The 26,066-nt window shown below is 46.1% G+C and overlaps 1 protein-coding gene across 1 annotated transcript in view; it reads right to left on the bottom strand.

The window, feature by feature from the left end:
* The window catches only part of GRIN2C (glutamate ionotropic receptor NMDA type subunit 2C), a 162,939-nt gene that overhangs the window by 36,749 nt on the left and 100,124 nt on the right, over positions 1–26,066 (bottom strand). The window contains exons 9-10 of the mRNA XM_073587988.1: positions 19,995–20,155; positions 18,981–19,168 (exon numbers count right to left, since the gene is read on the bottom strand). Coding sequence (XP_073444089.1) covers positions 18,981–19,168; positions 19,995–20,155 — 349 coding nt within the window. The remainder of the gene's footprint in view (positions 1–18,980; positions 19,169–19,994; positions 20,156–26,066) is intronic.

Raw genomic sequence — 26,066 nt, 5'->3', positions numbered from 1 at the left:
AGTCACTTTTTTCACACTTGTGCCATCGAACCTGTGACATAGCGCTGTGATATTCAGTGGGCCTCACACAATCCAAGTGTCCAGTGTCCACAAGTGTCTGCAGAAATTCAAAATCTCCCTTATCCTGTAGTCACTTTTTTCACACCTGTGCCATCGAGCCTGTGACATAGCGCTGTGATATTCAGTGGGCCTCACACAATCCAAAAGTGTCCAGTGTCCACAAGTGTCTGCAGAAATTCAAAATCTCCCTTATCCTGTAGTCACTTTTTTCACACCTGTGCCATCGAGCCTGTGACATAGCGCTGTGATATTCAGTGGGCCTCACACAATCCAAAAGTGTCCAGTGTCCACAAGTGTCTGCAGAAATTCAAAATCTCCCTTATCCTGTAGTCACTTTTTTCACACCTGTGCCATCGAGCCTGTGACATAGCGCTGTGATATTCAGTGGGCCTCACACAATCCAAGTGTCCAGTGTCCACAAGTGTCTGCAGAAATTTAAAATCTCCCTTATCCTGTAGTCACTTTTTTCACACCTGTGCCATCGAGCCTGTGACATAGCGCTGTGATATTCAGTGGGCCTCACACAATCCAAGTGTCCAGTGTCCACAAGTGTCTGCAGAAATTCAAAATCTCCCTTATCCTGTAGTCACTTTTTTCACACCTGTGCCATCGAGCCTGTGACATAGCGCTGTGATATTCAGTGGGCCTCACACAATCCAAAAGTGTCCAGTGTCCACAAGTGTCTGCAGAAATTCAAAATCTCCCTTATCCTGTAGTCACTTTTTTCACACCTGTGCCATCGAGCCTGTGACATAGCGCTGTGATATTCAGTGGGCCTCACACAATCCAAGTGTCCAGTGTCCACAAGTGTCTGCAGAAATTCAAAATCTCCCTTATCCTATAGTCACTTTTTTCACACCTGTGCCATCGAGCCTGTGACATAGCGCTCTGATATTCAGTGGGCCTCACACAATCCAAAAGTGTCCAGTGTCCACAAGTGTCTGCAGAAATTCAAAATCTCCCTTATCCTGTAGTCACTTTTTTCACACCTGTGCCATCGAGCCTGTGACATAGCGCTCTGATATTCAGTGGGCCTCACACAATCCAAGTGTCCAGTGTCCACAAGTGTCCGCAGAAAATCTAAATCTCCCCTGTCCTATAGACACCTTGTACCTTGTTTTACATTACTATATAGTTTGTTGGATTTTGTCTACATTTCTACCAAAAATGAGGAAGGCTGGTGGAAGAGGCCGTGGAATTGGGCGGGGGTTGGCAGCTGGTAATGATGGTGTTGGTGGTGGATCTGATGGTAGTGGCAAAAGCAAAATAGGACCGAATGCAGGAGGTGTTGAGCCTGCGTCATCATCTGGCTCCATAAGGCTTCGAAGGCTTAGTTTTCTAGGAATTGGCAAACCGCTTTTAACGCCAGAGCATCAGGAAAAAGTTTTGTCTTACATTGCTGACTCAGCCTCCAGCTCTATCGCCTCCTCTTCTTCAGTTGTAAAAAGTAAAAGCACTGAGTCGTCATTGGAGGCTCATGTTCATGAACCACACCTTTCCTTGTGTCCTTCACCCCAACCAAGATTGAAGGATGACGCAGGCCATACTACTGATTACTCCATGGAGCTGTTTTAACATACCATGCCTGGATTATCAAGTGAAATGGTGAATTACCCAGGCCAAGATGAATCTGACATGGAGTGCACTGATGCACAGCCGCTGATAGATGATTCTGCTGGTACATTCACTCAGAGCACTACATTGTCCTCGCAGTGTACAGAGCCAGATTCTGACCATGATGAGACTCAGGTGCCCCTTCCCGCACACTATACCACCATACACGGTGACACAGAGGAAGGTGCACATGACATTGAAGAGGAGGTGATGGATGACCCAGTTGTTGACCCAGATTGGCACCCATTGGGGGAAGAGGGTGCTGCTTCCAATAGCTCAGATGAGGAGCATCCACAGCAGACATCGACATCGCAACAGCTGTTATCTGGCAGGCCCGGAGCACTCCAAAGACAGGTTCCAAAAATCAAAAGAGTTGCTGGACAGCTTGTCCAGAGGGTCAAAACATCACAGCGTGCTAGGCCGCAAAATGTCTGCCAAAGTAGGAAGAGTGCAGTGTGGCACTTTTTTGAACAAAATCCTCATGATCAGGCCAAGGTTATCTGTAAGAAGTGCGCAAAGACCTTTAGCTGAGGGAAAAATCTGAAAAATTTGAATACCAGTTGCATGCTTAGACATTTAACCAGCATGCACTTGCAAGCGTGGACACAACACCAAACCTCAAGTGCCACATGTGCAACTGATCACAAAGAAGGTAGTCAGCAACGCTACATTGTTTCCCCCACTGTAAGCCCACCGGTTAGCACAGCAGCAAATGTTGAGGTGTCGTTGCAAGGCCACAGCAGTCAGGGAATCCCACTGTTATATCAACGAAATACTGAATCTAGGCCATCAGAAAGAACACCAACTCCATCACCATCATCAACCCTCTCTCAGTCCGCCCTGTCCACCGCTACTTCCACCATATGCAGCTCTCAAGTCCAGCTCACCCTCCCAGACACTATGAGTAGGTCAAGAAAGTACTCAGTTTCTCATCCGCGTACACTGGGTTTGAACGCCCACATTGCCAAACTAATCTCGTTTGAGATGATGCCCTATCGGTTGGTGGAAAGCGCAGCTTTCCGCGAACTCATGGCCTATGCAGTACCACGCTATGACCTACCCAGTCGCCACTTCTTCTCTCGCAAAGCCATCCCAGCCCTCCACCATCATGTGAAAGACCGCATTGTCCATGCACTCAAGCAGTCAGTGAGTGGAAAGGTGCACCTCACAACTGATGCATGGTCCAGTCGGCATGGCCAGGGCCGTTACGTGTCCATCACTGCGCACTGGGTTAATGTGGTGGATGCAGGGTCCACAGGGGACAGCGGTGGTGGGACAGTGCTGCCTAGCCCACGGTATAGGAAACAGTTGGCTGTAGGCGTTCCACCCTCCTCCTCCAGAAGCGAAAGCTCGTCCACAGAGCGCAGTCGTACGAGCACTCCATCTGCAGCTGCCACTGTTGCACACGAGGTTTCCCCCTATCGAGCAGCTAGTGGAAAGCGTCAGCAGGCTGGCCGAGTACTTGAAGCGACAAACTGAGTCATGGCTGGGCAGTGTACATCTTGAGGCAGGCAAGGTAGTTAGTGATAACGGCCGTAATTTTGTGGCAGCCATAGCCCTTTCAAAACTCAGCCACATACCTTGCTTGGCTCACACCTTGAACCTGGTGGTGCAGTGCTTCCTCAAAAATTATCCGGAGTTAACAGCCCTGCTCCATAAGGTGCGAAGACTGTGCGCGCACATCCGCCGGTCGCCTGTACACTCCGTTCGTATGCAGAAGCTGCAGCGATTGCTCCACCTTCCCAACCACCGCCTCATTATCGACATTGCAACAAGGTGGAACTCCACCCTGCACATGGTGGAGCGGCTGTGCGAGGAGAGGCAGGCCATAATGCATTTGTGGGAGGATACACGGCCAGGCACTTTGAGAGCAGACATGGAGTTGACAGGTGTGCAGTGGTCGAAGCTGAAAGACCTCTGTAAATTCCTTCAGTGTTTTGAGGAATGCACACGGCTGGTAAGCGCAGACGACGCCATCCTAAGCATGAGCATCCCACTTATGCGTCTGCTCATGCAAACTTTGACACACCTTAAGGAGCAGGCGTCTGCAGCCAATGTTGACGAGGAGGAAGAGGTGGAGGGAATCCTTGATGACATTCAGCCATTGTCTGCTCAGGGACCTCTCCTGGACGAGTTGGAGGAAGAAGAGGAGGAGGAGGATGATGATGGGGATGATTACTTAGGGGAGGAGGATGCATCTCGTGGGGCAAGTGAAAATGTTGGCGTGGCAAGGTCTGGTACAGGGTTTGTGCGTGACTGGAGGGATGTGGATTTGCCAGAAAGTGCTCCTCCAACCAGCACTCGCAGTGCATCATTGACACCGGGAACATTGGCCCACATGTCAGATTATGCCTTGCGGATCCTAAAAAGGGACCCCCGCATTGCCAAAATGATGAACGATGATGACTACTGGTTGGCCAGCATCCTGGATCCACGCTATAAAGGCAAATTACAAAACATCATGCCACAGGAGAACCTTGACCTAATATTGGCTAATAAACAAGCAACTCTGGTAAATCGGTTGCTTGAGGCATTCCCAGCACACAGCAGCGGTGATGGTTCTCACACGAGCCGTACGGGCCGGGGGCAGCTTGGCAGAGGTGTTCTTGGTGCACACAGCAGAAGTGGCGTTGGAGACAGGGGTTTCATGACAATGTTGTGGACTGATTTTTCAAGTACCGCTCACACAACTGGTAAACCTGCATCGATGGAAAGTGACAGGAGACAGCAGTTGTCAACTATGGTTACAAACTACTTTTCCTCCCATATCGATGTTCTCCCACACAGGTCATTCCCCTTTGACTATTGGGCCGCTAAACTGGACACCTGGCCTGAATTGGCACAATATGCCTTACAGGAGCTCGCTTGCCAGGCTGGAAATGTGCTATCGGAAAGAGTCTTCAGTGCAGCTGGATCAATCCTGACAGAAAAAAGGACCCGTCTGTCAACCCAAAATGTGGATGATCTAACCTTCATTAAAATGAACCATGCATGGGTTTCCAAGGATTTTGTCCCACCTTCCCCTGATGACACATAGGGTGACAGAAAAATGGCTTGCTTTGGTCCACCTCTTCCTGGGACTTGACCTATTTCGCCTTTTGCATCAGCTGAATGTCCAGCATCAACATATGCCACTTTCTAAAACTCCCTAACTGTGCTGCCTTCCCCCCCATGGCCGGGTTCACCACCTAGCGCACGACACCGTGCGAGTGCCGTTGCCCTGGACAGGTGGGTAGGCCGACTCTTGGGCGCGGGCACTGGCACAGGGTCCCTCATAGTGCAATCAAGTGTCTCTGACAGTGGTGGTGCACACCCGCCGTCAGACACACCGCCGTACTATGAGGGGCCCAGTGCCAGTATCGACGCCCACGAGTGGACCCCCTTGCTTGGGCAGGGCCCCAGCATTTGCAATCTTTACCTCTCCCTGCTCCTCCGCTGTGTAGTCTGGGCCGTCAAATCCATACTGTGCCTGACACCGTCTGAGCCTGCCTCCTGATGTATAGACATATATTTTGAATGTGTACGCTATCCATACATGTTATCCGGGGATACGGTACCCTTTCTCACCTTTGTGCAATCACGTGCAATCCATACTGGGCCTAACACCGTCTGAGCCTGCCTCCTGATGTATAGACATATATTTTGAATGTGTACGCTATCCATACATGTTATCTGGGGATACGGTACCCTTTCTCACCTTTGTGCAATCACGTGCAAGCCATACTGGGCCTAACACCGTCTGATCCTGCCTCCTGATGTATAGACATATATTTTGAATGTGTACGCTATCCATACATGTTATCTGGGGATACGGTACCCTTTCTCACCTTTGTGCAATCACGTGCAATCCATACTGGGCCTAACACCGTCTGAGCCTGCCTCCTGATGTATAGACATATATTTTGAATGTGTACGCTATCCATACATGTTATCCGGGGATACGGTACCCTTTCTCACCTTTGTGCAATCACGTGCAAGCCATACTGGGCCTAACACCGTCTGAGCCTGCCTCCTGATGTATAGACATATATTTTGAATGTGTACGCTATCCATACATGTTATCCGGGGATATGGTACCCTTTCTCACCTTTGTGCAATCACGTGCAAGCCATACTGGGCCTAACACCGTCTGAGCCTGCCTCCTGATGTATAGACATATCTTTTGAATGTTTACGCTATCCATACATGTTATCCAGGGATACGGTACCCTTTCTCACCTTTGTGCAATCACTTGCAAGCCATACTGGGCCTAACACCGTCTGAGCCTGCCTCCTGATGTATAGACATATCTTTTGAATGTGTACGCTATCCATACATGTTATCCAGGGATAAGGTACCCTTTCTCACCTTTGTGCAATCACGTGCAAGCCATACTGGGCCTAACACCGTCTGAGCCTGCCTCCTGATGTATAGACATATCTATTGAATGTGTACGCTATCCATACATGTTATCCGGGGATACGGTACCCTTTCTCACCTTTGTGCAATCACTTGCAAGCCATACTGGGCCTAACACCGTCTGAGCCTGCCTCCTGATGTATAGACATATCTTTTGAATGTGTACGCTATCCATACATGTTATCCGGGGATACGGTACCCTTTCTCACCTTTGTGCAATCACGTGTAATCCATACTGGGCGTGAGAACGGCTGGCGAACTGTTAAGCAAGCTACAGCACCTGTGGTTTGCACACGTAAGTTTTTCATTTTTTCAGGAATGTCGGTTAGGCCTAATTCCGGAACTGCGGTTGACCTGCACTTACTGGGAAATCATCGTTCGCGAGTAATAATTGTAATCAGTGATCCCCATCACTAACATTGTTCAGCGGGTTATCTGCACCTGTAAGTGACAAACGCCTGCCTTTTCAGTGTAGCGCACATGCAGCCACGGACATGTAAGGGCATGACACACCAGTTATTGGCCAATCTCATGTGCCAGAGCCTCACGTGTCCCTCTAGTAAGCCGGACTCGGACCGCGGGGCATGACGGAGTCTCGTTCGTTAACGGAATTAAGCTTGCAATGTGTGCATCTGTTCTGTAGCTGGCATGGGTGAGGTTGCCCGTGTTGAGTCAAATTACGCCGTAGGCTCCACTCCTGGTGGTGCCCTTCTGGACATTCCTTTAAGGTTCAGCTTTGCAACCATACTGCCCACGTAAAACAAACACTTTGCCTTCATGAACGCTGTTTGGAGGGTCATGACTCATGGGAATAACGCCGCCCAATCAGTTAACCTGCTAGAGAGATCCTTCGTTGCTCCCAAGCATGACATCACACTCCCTAGGAGGAAGGTAATGCCACTGTGGCGACCGTACTCCTGGGGGCGACACAAGTGCACTGATGCCCAGCCACTGCTCGATGAATCTGCTGGTACATTGACCCAGACCACTACATTCCCCTCGCACGCTACACGGCCTGAATCTGACCCTGATGAAACTCAGGTTACCCTTCCCATATACAGTTCCATCTTACACGGTGACAAAGAGGAAGCTGCAGATGAAAGTGCAGGTTCGGCCCACCCGCCATCAGACACACCACCGTACTATCAGGGGCCCTGTGCCAGTGCCGTCGCCAACGAGTGGGCCCCCCCTGCTTGCTCAGGATCACAGCACTTGCAAGGTTGAAATACTGTGCAGTGAGATGGAAGATGGGGACGACGAGGAGTCCAGACTAGTACAGGGATTCCCTAGCGAGGAGACTTATTTGATTGTTTTCAATGTTGGGACAGCAATTTTTGGGGAGCACTATACTCTGGAGAATGATAGATGGGGCCCACCATACACTGGAACATTCCAAAGGTGGACATCAGACACTGGAGCAGCATTTACAGGGCCCATTATACACTAGAGCATTAGAAATGGGGCCCATTATGTTTGGAGCATTATTTGGGCCCATAAGACAGTGGAGCTTCATCCATGGGGACCAACATATACTGTAGCATTATGTCATTATGTGGAGCGCATCATATACTGTTTCAAACATTATATGGGACCAGTGATTCTGTATGGAGAAATAGATGGGCCTCGTCATGAGATGTAAAAAGTAAAGTATTTTTCATTGTACTATACCGCTATTTCTCTGCCGTATCGGAGCATGATGAGTTGTGGTATGTGTTAAAGGGGCGCTCTTTCGCCCAGGGCACATAAAAACCTGGAGCCAGCCCTACCCCCCCACAACTTTAGCCAAATAACCCCCATTTTTCAGTGCGTAACTTGTATTATGAAGTTAATTAAGGTTGACCAGCTTAAGTAAGAAGAATTGATGCTTTTGGCATTCAAATGAGCACTGTAGGTGTGTTTCCTGTCCTCCTCTCACTGCCGACTTTTATTCCCCATTGACTTACATTGGGTTTCGTGTTTCGGGACGACCCCGACTTTTCCCTATAATCGGCCGATCTTGCGCGACCTGACTTTTGGAAAAGTCGGGTTTCACGAAACAAAACTCGACCATAAAAAAACAAAAGTCGCTCAACTCTAGTCTTAACCTTAGGTACTGCCCTTTTGGTATACCTTGCTTCTATGAGTACGGATGGTGGCTATCCCATCTTAGTAATGAGTTGATGGAATTTTAACCCAATATCATTGATGCTTAATGATGCAATGAAACACTGGAAGGTTTCTCTGGTACCCCTCTGTAATAATAAGTAAGATATGACTTCGCTGGAACATTCCAGAATCTCCCATTGTTACACTACAGATTAGATTTCTGCTTGTCACATGCTGCAGAGGTGACCCCTCCTTCCCCCCCATAGCAGCTGCAGCTGTGTGTATCTCCTCTGTGCCTGTTTGTCACTTCCTGTGCAAGCATTCTCCACAGCTAAGGAATGTTAATTAAGCTGAGTGGAAAGAATGTCTTTGTCCTGGCCATGAGGCCAATTCAGTTATGGGAAATATTAAAAGAAGCCCTAGCGCGCACCTCATTCGCGACAGAAAAATGAAACTTACATTTCTGCAAAATGCATCGACCCAACGTCCTGGCCCATAATTTGCACAGTTCTAGCACCCCCAGAAACCGAGAACTGGATTTCTCCTAAACGGTGTGACATAACAAGTGCATGTTTGGTCTTTGATTATTGTCCTCGACAGGCTAAAAAGAATGATACCATGTGCGTGTTTATACGAGGTACCCTCTGCGAGATATAGTCATTATAAGTTTTGTAGACAGAATTGTAACTCCTAGAGCAGAGGAGGAACATCACCAGACCGCCCTTTCGTGATGTCACAAACCCAAAGCTATAAGGTACTCCCCCTGAAATTAGTCAGTCAAGCTGGAAGTTTTCATGCCTAAAGGACCCCAGATGCAGGGAGACGTGTGGCTCCGCCTCCTCCCCACATGGCTAGCCTAAAGACCATTAAGCAACTGTAAGTGTTGATTTTCTATGTTAATCCCATTTATTTTATATTTGCATTGTACATACCTACTGTCTCAACTTTGTAACATCTTTTATCTGTGTAATCACTGCCCCCCTTTTGGGGAATAAATTATAAAATGTATGAGTCTGCTTTCATGCTCTAAGAACGAACATACACATGCCTTTAAGATAATTACGCTACTGAATTGGTTTGGCTTCGAACCCCTTTATTAAGTTTATAACTTAAGCAGAGAAATCTGGAGCTGGTGGCGGCAACGTGTGGTCTGGGCCCTGGGCACTGCTGAAAGTGACGGAAGGAGTTTTATAAGCTAATTGGGTGGCTGCGGCCAGAGCGTTTTACAATTCCCTCACTGCAGTGGGCCGGGTGGCCAGACCTCATTGAAGCAGCCGTCCGGCGACCCATTATCCCAGGTGTAGTTCCCTGACTGACCTGAGGGTAAGGGGGGCACCGGAGAGCTGCGAGCTCTAAAGTGAAACTGACAAAGTGGGATATACAGTACATAAATCCCCGCAGTTCATGGAAGATTGTTAGCAGTGGTGGGGCATCCAAAATAACCCCCCCTGCGATAAATTGTTAGGGCAAGACTAGCTTGCTGCTTTTATCACATGGTGCCAGCGGTTGGATAACTAACATAAGCCCTCCCTGTGCCTGTGATAGAAGTGTGTCGGCAATGCATCTCATCCCCCCGTCCGTGACATACCGTTGTCAGCGGTAGGGTCTGTGACATATTGGTGGCAGCGGTGGGATAATCATAGAGCATAGTGAAAAGGTTTGAGCAATCATTCCTCTCACTAAAAACCTGCACGGTTCCTGCGGGGCCCTGCATCATAGGTTTTGGAGAACAGACTCAGTGTTTACTAGTCCTGAGACATTTGTGTGTACGTGCGAGTATTCCCTCCCTCTTTGTTTTTCTATTCTATCTTTTATTTGGCAACCATGGCTACGCGGGAAGAGGCCTATTATAAGCAGTTTAACAAGGACACCCTTAGGACCCTGTGCACGGCAAACCAGACTGACGCCGCTGACATGACCGAAGCCCAGTTGGTCACGAGAGCCAGGGCACGGAAGGCAGCACCAATGCCGACGGTGCAGCTGCAGAGGTCCAGCTGTTGCAGGTCGGCCTGACTGGCAGCCAGGAAGTCGTGGACTGCTGTCTCTAATTGGCCCTACAGCATCTCCCTGCCGAAGACTATGTTGGACGTCTGCAGCTGATCCAGCAAGCTCAAGAGAGAGCCGAGCACCAAGCCAAGCGAGACCATGAAATGGAGGTGCTCCGGTGAGGGGGGGATACTCCTCACAGCCCGGAGCAGTGCTTCCAGCAGCGCCCAGACTCCTACACCCCGGCCAGAGCATTTTCCTGTGATGGAAAAGGACAGGGACTTGGACACGTTTCTGCGGGGCCTTTGAGAAAGCCTGCAGACAGTACCGGCTGCAGAAGGACCAATGGGCCAGGTACCTGACTCCAGGGCTAAAAGGCAAAGCCCTGGAGGTGTTTGCTTCTCTGCGGCCAGAAGACGATGACAACTATGATGCCATCAAGCAGGCCCTGATCGCCAAATACTGGCTGACACCTGAGGTATACCGAAAGAAGTTCCAGAACCTCCAATGTGGCCCACACAATAGTTATAGCAATGTGGTGTAAGGACTCAGGACCCACTTCAACCAGTGGATCCACGGACTATCAGTTGATTCCTTTGAGCTGCTAAGCTACCTGATGATCAAAGACCAGTTCCTGCATCTCTGCCCAGCTGATGTCCGACAGTTCATCCTGGACCGAGAACCAATGAATGTGGACAAAGCCACGCAGATCACCGACAACTATGAGGCCAACCAGAAGCCAGAGACAGAGAGGCCAGTCACCGTCGGCTGGAGAGGGGGTAAGCCTGCAACCAACCCCAGTGCCCCTGCCAGCCGTCCCTCCGGAGGCCCTGTCCCTGTTGCCAAAACCAGGCCTACTACTGACAGTCGCCAGTGTTACAACTGTAGTCGGACTGGTCATATCAGTTCCACCTGTCCGGAAAAGCAGAAGACCCCCCCAGCCAAGGCCTCTGGGCCCAATGCCTCTGTTCTTTTGGTGGGAGATGTGGGTGGGAGGATTGATGACAACGTTCAGCACGTCTAGGTGGGGGCCCATTTTGATACAGGCCTCAAGGACACCGGGGCTGAACGAACCCTCATCCGTCCTGGACTGGCGGCCCCTGAAGAGTTTATTGAGGGGAAAACCCTGATTGTCACCAGGATCGGGGGTACTCGCTGTCCCTTGCCAGTGGCCTGGGTATTTCTTGTTTGGGGTGCTGGGAACGGGGTGAGGGAAGTGGGAGTGTCCGAGAACCTGCCCACTGATGTTTTATTGGGGACTGATTTGGAGAGGATGGTTGCCTACTACGTCCCTGACACCCCTCCGCAATCTGATAATAAGGGTAAAGTTAACCCTGATGATGATGATGATGATGATGATGATGATGATGGGAAACTGAATGTGTTACCTGCTAATGCCTTGATGAGTAATGATGCAACTAATAACCATTCTCTACCCAGGAATGCTGCTGATGGTGCTGTAATTGTACCAAAGAAATCTGATAATCCTTCTTGTCCTAGGAATGATGCTGGTGATGATTATGTATCTGTGCTGACTGAACCTTTTAACCCTTTTTTTGAAACGGTAGATGTGTCCACAGGTGGCGAAGTGCTCAGCTCCGTCGCTCTGCGGAGTGAGACGGCTGAGGATCCCCTAACAGGAGCCAGCGTCGGTGCTCAAGGAAATGGGGAGGTGCATAGGAACCGTGAGAGAGGTGATGCCATGCAACCGACCAGTGCCACTGAGGAAGGTAACTGGCCCATAAGTAGCACTGCTCCTGAAGTGTTGGGGGTGGATGGGGAGGTAGAGCACATAGCAGAGCCAGCTGGTGGGTCTGTAGAAATTCCCGAGGAGGCAGCATACATAGCAGCTGTCACACGCAGTCAGAGTGTCTGGATCACAGGTAGTGCCCTGCCTTCTGGACCCTCTTCCCCTACAGGAGAGACTGAACCAGAGGTGAACCCAGAGCAGGTTCCAGAGGGTCCCAGTGAGGAAGGAACCCTGACGTCACTTCTGGCTGCCTCCAGCCAGGAGTTCCAGGCCACTCTGCACTCAGATGCGAGCCTGGAGAAATTGAGAGACCTCGCCAAGACGCCCACCTCAGAGTCTGATAAGGAGAGGGTGTTCTGGGAACGAGGAAAGTTGTACCGGGAGACGATACCCAGAGAATCCCAAAAGGAGTGGTTGAGGGAAAGACAGCTGGTCGTCCCCTATCAGTTCAGAACTGAGTTGTTGCGCATTGCTCATGAGATTCCACTTGCTGGACACTTGAGGGTCAGCAAAACTAAGGCATGGCTGTCTCAACACTTCTATTGACCCAAGATGGGGACAGATGTAACACACTACTGCCGCACCTGTACCACCTGTCAAAGAGTGGGTATGGCGGTGCCTGCTCTTAAGGCTCGCCTTTCCAGAGAATCGCGGTGGAGATTGTGGGCCCGCTGGCTGTGCCCAGCAGCTCTAGAAAGCAATTCATTCTCACCGTGGTAGACTACGCTACCCAGTACCCAGGGGCAGTAGCTCTGTCGTAAACCAGGGCGGATAAGGTGGCTGATGCACTGGTGACCATCTTTTCAAGGGTAGGATTTCCCAGGGAGATGCTTACCGATCAAGGGACCCAATTCACGTCTCGCTTAATGGAGGCTCTCTGTGAGAAAATGCAGGTGAAGCACCTGGTATCGAGTGCGTATCACCCACAGACCAATGGTTTGTGTGAACGCTTCAACGGTACCCTCAAACAGATGCTCCGTATGCTGGTTGAGACCCAAGGGCGCGACTGGGAGCCGTACCTCCCATACCTGCTGTTCGCTTACAGAGAACATTCCAGAATCTCCCATTGTTACACTACAGATTAGATTTCTGCTTGTCACACGCTGCAGAGGTGACCCCTCCTCCCCCCCTTAGCAGCTGCAGCTGTGTGTATCTCCTCCGTGCCTGTTTGTAACCCTACACCAGACACTTCCTGTGCAAACATTCTTCACAGCTAAGGAATGTTAATTAAGCTGAGTGGAAAGAATGTCTTTGTCCTGGCCATGAGGCCAATTTAGTTTTGGGAAATGTTGTGAACTCTCCTAATCCGACTTTTGAGGCAAGGTTCCCTCTGCTGGATACTGCTGGTAGTGGAGCTGGTCGACATGATGTTAACCCAACAGCTGCAGAAGATAATTGGAGGAGTGGGGGTAGTGACTGGGACTACATAAGCGAGCAGACTTCTCTCAGTGGCTGCCAGTGATACTCCTTTCTTTGCTTATTGAGGATTTCTGTCTCCTGCCTGATCCTGCATTTTTCAGCTAAGTGTCATTTGCTAAACCCTTTGCATCTGATTTTGCCTTGCTGTCAGGGGTCAGCTTGCTCCCCCAGGGGCTGCTGGCTCCTGCCCTGTATTTTTGTATCTTGTGTTTGTTTGCTCAGTCTCCTGCTGTATCAGCCTGTTGCTAGCCGAAAGTTCACACCTGAGTGCTGTGGTGTAGTACCACTGTGTCTGCTAGGGGGCGCTGTGTGGATGTCCCAGGAGAGAGGATGAGTGGCAGAATACTGAATGACCATTATGTATCTCAAGGTGGGTGGCCTAGGGATGGAGACTTGTGTGTGTGTTGATCAGCAGTGATACTGCTGAGGTGCTGTTTCAATGTGTTTGGGAAGTCTCCAGGTAACTGGTGAGAAGGGCGGAACCAGTTACCTACAAACCCACCCATTGGGTGTGTATAAGAACGCTATTGTAAAGTGTGCATGAGTGGTTAAAGGACCTGTGATGAGGTCATAGCCATGTGACCCGGTGGGCGTGGCTACGGACCATATAAGGTGGCCAGGGTAGGTCACATGGAGTGAATGCTGGGACCTGGTTGGTCCATTTTGGAAGGTCCCGTCTGAGAGAGATGGGGCTGTCTTCCTGACAGCAAGTGAACGCTGTGTTTAATGGCTGCATGTGCCTGATAGTTCCCTGGAGGGAATGGACGTCTGCAGAGTGGTGAAGCAGCCATGAGAGGTAAACCCAGAGAGGGGATATAACTGTGAGGCTAAGAGAACCTGTGTGCTGGACATGGCACAACCTGTGTGACCACAGGGATAACAGTGTGAAGCTCTGTCATGGACGCTAAGCTGTTAATTTGAACTTTATGTTGATGGAGAAGAGCAAATGTTGTTCCTATCTTCAAAAAGGGGAAGAAGGTGGACCCAGGCAACTATAGGCCGGTGAGTCTGACTTCTATACCATGAAAGATCTTTGAACAAATTATTAAACAACATGTATGTCAATACCTGGATAAGAATGAAGTGATTAAACAGAGTCAGCATGGGTTTGTAACTAATAAGTCATGTCAGACTAACTTAATTTCCTTCTATGACGGTATCACTGATTGGGTGGATCAAGGAAATGCTGTAGATATAGTATATCTTGACTTCAGCAAAGCATTTGACAAAGTCTCTCATACAATCCTGATTGAAAAAATGACTAAGTATGGAATGGACAAGGCAACTGTTAGGTGGATTCATAACTGGCTTAGTGATTGGACCCAAAGAGTGGTCGTAAATGGCTGCACATCCAGTTGGAAGAATGTCTCAAGTGGGGTACCACAGGGCTCTGTCCTGGGCCCTGTATTGTTCAACATCTTTATCAACGATTTAGATGAAGGAATTGAGGGTAAACTGATTAAATTTGCTGATGACACTAAGCTAGGAGGGATAGCTAATACTAGAGAAGAGAGAGAGAGGATTCAAAAAGATTTAAATAAACTGGAGAAGTGGGCAGCAACTAACAGAATGGTTTTTAACAGGGAGAAATGCAAAGTACTACATCTGGGCAATAAAAATGAAAAAAGCATATATAGAATGGGAGGAATAGGGCTAAGTGACAGCACATGTGAAAAAGACTTGGGTATACTAATAGATCACAGACTGAATATGAGTCAACAGTGTGATGCAGCAGCAAAAAAGGCAAATGCAATTCTAGGATGTATTAACAGAAGCATACAGTCTAGATCACGTGAAGTCATTATTTCCCTCTACTCCTCTTTGGTCAGACCTCATCTGGAATATTGTGTCCAGTTTTGGGCACCACATTTTAAAAAAGACATCAACAAACTGGAGCAAGTTCAGGAAAGAGCGACCAGAATGGTGACCGGTCTGCAAACCCTGTCTTATGAGGAAAGGTTGCAGGATTTGGGAATGTTTAGTTTGCAAAAGAGAAGACTGAGAGGAGACTTAATAGCTGTCTACAAATATCTAAAGGGCTGTCACATTGTAGAAGGATCAACTTTATTCTCATTTGCACAAGGAAAGACTAGAAGCAATGGGATGAAACTGAATGGGAGGAGACACAGATTAGATATTAGAAAAAACTTTTTGACAGTTAGAGTGATCAATGAGTGGAACAGGCTGCCACGAGAAGTGGTGAGTTCTCCTTCAATGGAAGTCTTCAAACAGAGGCTGGACAGACATCTGACTGGGATGATTTAGCGAATCCTGCCTTGAGCAGGGGGTTGGACCAGATGGCCCAGGAGGTCCCTTCCAACTCTACGATTCTATGATTCTATGATTCTATGATTCTATGGTCATGGTTTATGATGCCTAAATACACCGCATGCACTGTGATTGTTTTTATGGAAAACCTGTGCCGGATGTGATTTACTGGCTGCCAAGCGAGTATTCCCTACCCGAATGACAGCGCTACCTTACAGTGCTGATATAGTGGGGGCGAGGTTTGTGCAAACCTCAGTATTTTTGTACATCAGTCGTGTTGGAATTGTTAGGGTTTTTGCGTGATTGCAGACAGTGACTTTTCTTTCCTGTCCTATCTAGTCAGTGTGGGCCCCATCATTTGCTCAGCCTATTTTCTGTCTGTGTTTGTGCTTCATCTTGTCTCACCGACAATATGTTTGGGGGCTGTCTATTCCTTTGGGGATCTGCTCCGGGGCAGTTTAGATTTCACCTTTCTGTCTTTAGGCTTAGCTAGTCCTCCTTCGGCTGTGACGAAGCGTCTAGGGCAACATAGGAACGCTCCACGGCTACTGCTAGTACTGTTAAGATCAGGGGTCTGCTATCTGCTGAGCGACCAACCTCTCTAGTGTTCTGGTGGCATAGCCTATTGCGCTCTCCTCTTCGGTGACCCATTCATAACAGGGAAATATTAAAAGAAGCCCTAGCATGCACCTCGTTTGTGACAGAAAAATGAAACTTACATTTCTGAAAAATGCATCGATTCAACGTCCTGGCCCATAATTTGCACAGTTCTAGCACCCCAAGAAACTGAGAACTGGATTTCTCCTAAACGGTGTGACATAACCACTGCATGTTTGGTCTTTAATTTTTGTCCTCGACAGGCTAAAGAGAATGATACCATGTGTGTGTTTATATGAGGTACCCTCTGCGAGATATAGTCATTATAAGTTTTGTAGACAGAATTGTAACTCCTAGAGCAGGGGAGGAACATCACCAGACCGCCCTTTCGTGATGTCACAAACCCAAAGCTATAAGGTACTCCCCCTGAAATTAGTCAGTCAAGCTGGAGGTTTTCATGCCTAAAGGACCCCAGATGCAAGGAGACGTGTGGCTCTGCTTCCTCCCCAATGGCTAGCCTTAAGACCATTAAGCAACTGTAAGTGTTGATTTTCTATGTTAATCCCATTTATTTTATATTTGCATTGTACATACCTACTGTCTCAACTTGGTAACATCTTTTATCTGTGTAATCACTGCCCCCCTTTTGGGGAATAAATTATAAAATGTATGAGTCTGCTTTCATGCTCTAAGAACGAACGTACACATGTAATTACGCTACTGAATTGGGTTGGCTCCAAACCCATCTATTAAGTTTATAATTTAAGCAGAGAAATCTGGAGCTGGTGGTGGCATCGTGTGGTCTGGGCCCTGAGCACTGCTGAGAGTGATGGAGGGGGTTTTATAAGCTAATTGGGTGGCTGCGGCAAGAGCATTTTATAATTCCCTCACTGCAGTGTGCCAGGTGGCCAGACCTCATTGAAGCAGCCATCCGGCGACCCATTATCCCAGGTGTAGTTCCCTGACTGACCTGAGGGTAAGGGGGACGCCGGAGAGCTGCGAGTTCCAAAGTGGAACTGACAAAGTGGAATATACATAAATCCCTGTAGTTCGTGGAAGATTGTTAGCAGTGGTGGGGCATCCAAAATAACCCCCTGCGATAAATTGTTAGGGCAAGACTAGCTTGCTGTTTTTATCACATGTTGCCAACGGTGGGATAACTAAGATAAGCCCCCCCTGTGCCTGTGATAGCTGTGTGTCGGCAGTGCGTCGCATCCCCCCGTCCGTGACATACCGGTGTCAGCAGTGGGGTCTGGGACACCCTCCACAAGACAAAAACATCATTGATGTAAAAAAAAACTAACAAAAAAATTATGTTTCAAAATTTGTGCTGTAAAGTAGACATGTGGAAAATGTAATTTATTAACTATTTTGTGTGACATATACTCTGTGGTTTAAGGGCATAAAAATTAAGTTAGAAAATTGCAAAATGTTCTACATTTTCTCCAAATGTCCGATATTTTCACAAATAAATGCAATTCATATCAAACAAATTTTGCCACTCTCATGAAGTACAATATGTCATAAGAAAACTTTCTCAGAATCAGTGGGATCCATTGAAGTGTTCCACAGTTAATACCATATAAAGTGACGCTGGTTAAACAATTGTAAAATTTAGCCTGGTCATGAAGGTAAAAACAGTCTTTGCGGTGAAGGGGTTAAATGAAATCTGTCAGGTGATTCATGCTGCCCAAGCCACAGGCAGCATGAATTGCAGCTTAGTCAGGTATATTATTTTCTACAACATTCCAGCACTGATGAATATAGAACACCAGATTATAATTAACCACAATAGTTACAAATATATTGACTCAAAAATGCCATATACCAAAGAAAAGGAGAACATGAGTCACCATATATTAAAGATATGCCAATTTTATTGATACAAAATTTAGCCAATAAATATCAATTGCAAAAACATTTAAAAACATGTATAGAGAAAAATATGATCACAAAAATAACGGAAAAGAAGCAGCCGCAAATTAGGACCAGACTAGCATATCGAAACAACAGCAACCACTATCAATTATCATATTATATAGCCACATGGGAAAGAATTAAGATGGATCAAGCCACCCACCCACATGGATTGTGAGGGATTGAATGAATCCACCTAAGCTAAACCATGTATCTGTAACAGACTTGTGTTTGTCACAAATATAGCAGTCATTAAACGGTATGCGGTAACAATTAATGGAAAAAATAAAGAGTTAAGTACCCATAAGAGAAGTAACTTCTAGTCCTAGGTGCGGCCACAATCCCCGACGAGTATTTCGTGAGCATTTCAGAGAAAAAAATTCTTTGACGATCCGGCGGGGGAATGATAGCAGGAGACAAGACTAGCCCGGCTCTTTCATGCACTGCTAGATGTGATTGACACATCTGTCACTCACGTGTACATAGGAAGAGACGCATCTGTCACCTGCCGCAGCTCTTTAATAGGAAAATACTTTTGTAGAATATGTTTTAATTTCATAACATAGTAAGTTTTAAATCCATCTAGCTTAGCCTGATCTCCTACAATGATAAGCAACAGTCCCAATAAAGAAAATTCAATTTTTTTTTTTCCTCATTTTAGGAAAACTTATTTTTTTCTAATGCCAAATCTGGAATTATGTAAGAATAAATCCCTGGATCAAACACCCATCTCTCATAATCTATTACCTAGAATTCTGTGCTGAATGCAATATTTTAATGTATACTTCAGTTGTTGATAATGTCACATTTCTTTGTAAGTATTATGTCATTTATGTCAATATTATGTAAGTCACAAAGAAATGACAGCATGCAGGTTAACACGTACCATCTCCTAAGAATTGTAGCAGTCCAAGATCAATGGGTCGCTTCCAGCGTGAGTTCTTCTGTAAAGCAATACCATACCCTGTTGTAGCAAAGACCTTTCCACTTCCAATGGTTACCAGCTTACAACCTTCATCCTTGCCTGCCATGTAATTCAGCACTGCTGCATCATAGATAAAGGCATCCAACTTTCTGTGCGAAAACATAAGACCTAAGATAACTGGAAATACTGTGTGCTACTGGGGATTAAAAAAAAATTAGAGCATAGAACATAGCCCTATGTACAAGGTAGAATGTGGGGCTATTTTTTGCTACTTAGCTGTGGGAGATTTGGACATTATGCCCTTTCTCCTGTGGCATTTGGGAAAGTTATAGTTAGTGTGATGTAAAATCATGAAGTAGCAGTTTATCTGAAAAGTGAAGAGTTTGTACCAATGCATAAAAGTTTTTCCTGTAAGTTACTATAGTAGTAAAAAAAAACAAAAAACTGTTGTGATGTCTATTCTGACTCCATAACTAGGCTGTGAGTGTAAAGTGCATGAGATAACATTACTAGGCTGTCTATATGTGCCAGTACTCACACAAAGAGATCTCATTAGATAGCTTGACTCGACTGCAGAGGCATGTATGAAAATTCCAGAGAAAGGTTTATTTTCAAGCTGAATTCTTGTAGCTATGCTCAATTACAATAGCAGTAGCTGTAATAGCTGCAGTAGCTAAAAACACTTATCTGAACCAAGGATATAAGATATTAGGTTCAAAAGATGGCAGACATACAAAGAATGAGGAAGAATAAGCCATCGCACCATCTACACAGAAAGAAATGTTGAGCTCTGTTTTCTGTGGCACTTTCACATGAAAACAGAAACTGGGAGCAGTCACCGAGACACAGCGCTGGACCCGGGCAGAGCAAGTAATGTGCAATTAGTTTTTTTAATTTTTACTACTATGGGAACTTTAATGAATTTTTGTTAAACCCGAGTAACTACTTATATAACTACAATAAAACAGTTCTCACCCAGACTTCAGGCTGGCAAGAGCATCTTCCACTGATCGTTGGTTGTATCTCACCATGTAACTGTGCATGTCAGGATAGTTGGTACGGATGTTACGCTCAGTGCTGCCATTTGGGACAGTGCCAAATCTAAAAGGAGGGTAATGTTCTTGTGGCTTCTGGAACTGCAGACACAGAAAACATAATAGGCCTGTTAAAAATTAAAGAACTGGTAAGTTAGGGAGGCTCAATGGTATTCTGTGATGATTTGTGTTAATGGTCTTCATTGCTAAGGGGAGGCCTCTTGAATGTTAAGAGTATGGTAACGAAACAGAATTGAGATGGAAAAAAATCTGTTGTGGATGTTGCTGGATATGTTTTACACGCGGATTTTGTCATAGAATTCAACCTTTGCATTGAAATGGATAAAATCAATTGTGAAAATCCAAAGGAAGAATTTACATTGAAGATATTGAAATTCTGCCCCACAGGATATTTCCTATGTGAATTTTTTTCACAAAATTTGAATGAGACTTGTTGAAGCCCATAGCTAATCCTTACAGAAAATCCACAGCACTTGCATTACTTGTACACATACCCGAAGTCTACCCTAAAGAATGCCAGCCCGGGGGAAGATAACAGTTTTGTAGGATTGGATTCTTCTTCCTAGATACAGTAAATTGAGAATAAATCCCCACAAGTACAGGCCTTTCAAAATTATTGTGAAAGGATGAAACATTTGCTGTCCAATTTTGTTTGTGCATTTAAAGGAATGGTCCAAAATACAAATTAATTTTCAACATAAATCCCTATCTAATTTAAAGCCATAATCTAAACTTTAATACAATACAAATGACACATAACATAATACAAAATAAAACTTGGGTTTTCAAGGAGGAAACGAGGTCCTTATCCTTAGGAACATCTGCATATTTCTCTTTCTTTGTGGCCTCAAGCTCATGTCTTTTGTTTGTAATGGTTTTAATGATTTTATGTTATGAATGGGTCACCGAGAAGGAAAAAACAACACAAGCCAAGTCTCAGAAAACCAGAGAGGTTGGTAACTATGCAGATTGCAGATCCCTGAACTTACCACACAACTAGCAGCAGTCGTGGAGTGTACCTACGATGATCCTAGACGCCTCGTCACAACCGGAGAGCTACATAAGCCTAAAGCAGGAAAAGAGGAAAACTAACTGCCCCAGAGCAGACCCCAAAGGAAAGACAGCCCCCCACATGTATTGACGGTGAAACAAGATGAAAACACAAACAAAGGCAGAAAAATAGGCTGAGCAAACGATGGGGCCCGACTAACTAGAAAGGACAGGAAAGGAAAGACACTGTCTGCAATCTGCCAAAAACCCTACCAAAATAATGTCCAACACTTCTGATAGTAAAATTAACCCTGAAGTCACTAGACTTCTCCCACTATATCAGCACTCTGAAATATTCTGAGACAGAGCAAAAAGAGGCCAATCTAATAAGGGACCAAAAGGCAAATACAGATAAATAGGAGTGGAAATTCAGCACAACCCCAGCAGGGGCTGGCTGACCACAAAAAACTGAATTGACCTACAAGAGCAAGTGTGAACAATAGCAAAAACAAACTTAACTTGCGAAGACTGGAACAGAGCTGAAGTCCAAGACCTGAGAAGCAGACTGAATCACCAGCACCAGGATAGGGCGTCGGCTGTCTTATATCCAGTCTGATACTCCAGAGATCCAATCGTTATCCTCCTCATCAGGTGGCAGATCACTACCAATTAAACGAACCTCACTACCTCCTGTCACCACCAGAGGGAGAACGGAAGGAGAACTCTCAACTGGTGGAACACAAAATGAGTTCACAACAGTACCCCCCCTTGAGGAGGGGTCACCGAACCCTCATCCATGCCACCAGGCCGATCAGGATGGGCCCGGTGAAAAGCACGAACCAATTTATTGGCATGAATATCAGAGGCAGAGACCCAAGAATTATCCTCCTGGCCATAACCCTTCCATTTGACCAAACGAGAATCCAATATTTTCTCTACCTCATATTCCACAATGCCTTTAACCAATACAGGGTCAGGAGGTGCCGCCACATGAACTACTGGCTCAACAAACCTCTTCAACTGTGACTTGTGAAATACGTTATGGATTTTGAACATAACTGGAAGAGCCAATCGAAAAGAAACAGGATTAAGAATCTCCAAAATCTTATAAGGTCCAATAAATCTTGGCTTAAATTTTGGAGATGCAACCTTCATAGGAATATTCTTAGATGACAACCAAACCATATCACTCACTTTAAACCGGGGACCAATGGTCCTATGCCGGTTGAAAAAACGCTGGGCCTTTCCTGAGAGAGTGACAACTTATCCACCACTTGGTCCCATATCTGCTGCATTCTCACAACCACAGTGTCCACACCTGGGCAGGACGAAGATTCCACTTGCCCTGAAGAGAATCGAGGATGAAACCTAAAATTACAGAAAAAGGGTGACATCAAAGTGGCAGAACTAGCTCTATTGTTCAGCCCAAATTCGGCCAAGGGCAAAAATGAGACCCAATCATCTTGATCAGCAAATATAAAACATCTTAATTAAGACACCAGGGTCTGGTTTGTTCTCTCAGTCTGCCAATTGGTCTGGGGATGAAGCGCGGAGGAGAAGGATAACTGAATTCCCAGATTGGAACAAAAGGCTTTCCAGAATCTGGAAACAAACTGGACCCCTCCATTGGACACAATGTTCTCAGGAATCCCGTGTAACCGAACCACCTGTTGTAAAAACAAGGGTACCAACTCAGCAGAAGATGGCAACTTTGGGAGTGGTACAAGATGGACCATCTTCGAAAATCTATCACAAATCACCCAGATAACAGTCATTCTCTGAGAGACAGGAAGATCAGAAATAAAATCCATTGAGATATGGGTCCATGGCCTCTTGGGCACCGGCAGGGGCATGAGCAACCCACTAGAACGAGAACAGGGTTTAGACCGAGAACAAGTTCCACAGGACTGTACAAAATTCCTGACATCACGAGATAAGGCAGGCCACCAAAATGACCGACTCACCAAATCTCTGGTACCAAAAACACCTGGATGACCAGCCAATGCGGAGCAATGGACTTCAGACATCACTCTCTTTCTCCACTGGTCAGGAAAATACAATCTTCCCATAGGGCAACGCTCAGGCCTATCCTCCTGAAATTCCTCCAGGGCGCGTCTCAAATCGGGCGAAATGGCAGAAAGAACTACCCCCTTACCTAGGATAGTAGTAGGCTCGGTCACATTAAGAGAATCAGCAAAGAAACTCCTAGAAAGGGCGTCTGCCTTAACATTCTTAGTGCCCGGAAGAAAAAAGACCACAAAATTAAAACGCGTGAAAAACAAGGCCCATCTAGCCTGTCTAGGATTCAAGCGTTTGGCCGACTCCAGATAAATCAGATTCTTGTGATCGGTGAGGACCACAAATTGATGTCTAGCTCCCTCCAACCAATGTCTCCACTCCTCCAATGCCCATTTCATGGCCAGCAATTCCCGATTCCCCACATCATAGTTGCGTTCAGATGGGGAAAACTTTCGAGAAAAGAAGGCACAGGGATTCATCTTGGAAATCACAGGGTCTTTTTGGGACAAAACAGCTCCTGCACCAATCTCACAAGCGTCTACCTCCACTTGAAATGGAAGTGAGACATCAGGTTGCCGTAAAACTGGAGCTGAAGTACGGTAAATCTCCGCTTAAGCTCCTGAAATGCTGAGACAGCCTCAGGAGACCAATTCAGCACATCAGCTCCCTTCTTGGTCAGATCAGTCTGTGGTTTGACAATACCAGAAAAATTACCTATAAATTTACGATAGAAATTAGCAAAACCCAAAAACTTCTGGAGAGCCTTCAAAGAAGTAGGCTGAACCCAATCATAAATGGCCTGTACCTTGGCCGGGTCCATTTCAATAGTCGATGGAGATAAGATAAATCCCAAAAATGAAATCCTCTGTACACCAAAGAGGCATTTCGATCCCTTAACAAACAGGGAATAATCCCTCAAAATCCGGAACACAGTCCGGACATGTTCCACATGGGAATCCCAATCACTAGAAAAGATCAAAATATCATCCAGATAGATGATCAAAAACTTATCCACAAAGTCTCGGAAAACATCATTCATAAAGGACTGGAAGACAGAAGGGGCATTAGAGAGCCCAAAAGGCATCACCAGGTACTCAAAATATCCCTCCGGAGTATTAAACGCCGTCTTCCATTCATCCCCGTGCTTGATGCGAATAAGATTATATGCCCCCCTGAGGTCAAGCTTAGTAAACCAGCAGGCACTCTTAACTCTGGAGAATAAATCAGACATCAGAGGTAACGGGTACTGATATTTAACTGTCATTTTGTTAAGGAAACGACAATCAATACACGGTCTTAATGAACCATCTTTCTTGGCCACAACAAAAAAAACAGCGCCTAAAGGTGACGAGGATGGTCTAATATGACCCTTCTCCAACGACTCCTTAATATAGGATCGCATAGCATCATGTTCGGGTACAGATAAGTTGAAAAGCCGACCCTTGGGAAATTTACACCCAGGCATCAACTCAATTGCACAGTCATAAGTCCTATGAGGAGGCAAAGACGCAGACTTACTCTCACTAAATACATCAGAGAAATCAGCCAAATAATCAGGAATATCATGAGATTGAGGAGAGGTGGAGAAAACAGGAGCATCCCTAAGAACACACTGACAACCCCAACTCACCACAGACACAGATTTCCAATCCAAAACTGGGTTATGAGTTTGCAACCAGGGGAAAGCCAGAACAATAGTATCATGCAAATTATGCAGCACCAAAAATTTACAATTTTCTTGGTGGTCTGGGGCAACTCGCATTATCACCTGGGTCCAATACTGAGGTTTATTCTCCGCCAAAGGAGTGGCATCAATACCCCTCAAAGGAATTGGCGTCTGCAGAGGCATCATGGAAAAACCACAATGTTTAGAAAAGTCCAAATCCATCAGATTCAGAGCTGCTCCTGAATCCACAAAAGCCTTAGTGGAAAATGTGGACAAGGAGCAGATTGTTGTACACTGCCCACAGCAAATGTGTGTGCAAAATGTTTCTCTCATTTAGGGCTGACAGAAATAGTATGATAGGCGTCTCCACAGAAAAAACACAGCTTATTATGCCTTCTAAACTCCTGACGTTGCGCCCTAGACAAAACCTCATCACATTGCACAGGTTCAGACATTTGTTCAAAAGGTGGCAGTGCCTCCCGTGTAGTTTTACGTTCATGTAAACGCCGATCAACTTGAATGGCTAATGACATAGAGCCATCTAGACCAGAGGGAACAGGAAATCCGACCATAACATCTTTTACGGTCTCTGATAAACCTTTCCGAAAGAGAGCTGCCAATGCACTATCATTATTATTAGCAGGGGTATATACCAAAGATAGGATGTATATTTTGTAGCAGATTGGTACGGACCAGTTTTAAATAAAACTTAACTTTTAATGTAGCTTTAAAAACATATAACAACAAAAAGTGCCATACAAAGTTCTCGTGCTGAAGTGATTAAAAAATGATTCAATGCCGCCTGAAATCACCCATATGGAACAATGGGGCACTCATTATATCATTATAAATTAGGAAGAGTGGTCTATGGCCCCACATATAAATTGTCCTTATATGGTTAATACTATTCTCTAGGCTTTATAACAGTCCATATAGGACATGAATATAAACAGAAAAGTGAGCCACTGTACATACATCAGACACCCTCAGAGAGGAAATGTATAGAGTCTCCTTTAGATTACTGACCACAAATCACCTTTCTAGAGTGTGAATAGATCATAATGTACTTATCTCAGATAATGTTGTTTTCAATGACGGTACCCAAATACTGCTCACAGCTAGGGGGCTCCACATATCAGCGCATCGCTGGGAAGCTCGATTCCCTCTATATGTCTCCCAACGCGTTTCATCTACCACAAATTCATCAGGGGAGTAGTGGCATATAGTCCAGTGGCATTGCGCGCCATATCGCGCTCTCGTTATCTTTTAAATACTTTCAGAAGTCCCGCGGTCTATCCCCACTTCCGGACGCCGGGG

Source organism: Dendrobates tinctorius, unplaced genomic scaffold (genome assembly GCF_039654945.1).
Source record: "Dendrobates tinctorius isolate UK_male_01 unplaced genomic scaffold, ASM3965494v1 ptg000103l, whole genome shotgun sequence".
Taxonomy (NCBI): domain Eukaryota; kingdom Metazoa; phylum Chordata; class Amphibia; order Anura; family Dendrobatidae; genus Dendrobates; species Dendrobates tinctorius.
Note: the sequence above shows the minus strand (reverse complement) of the source record. Positions and strands in the feature narration are given on the sequence as shown.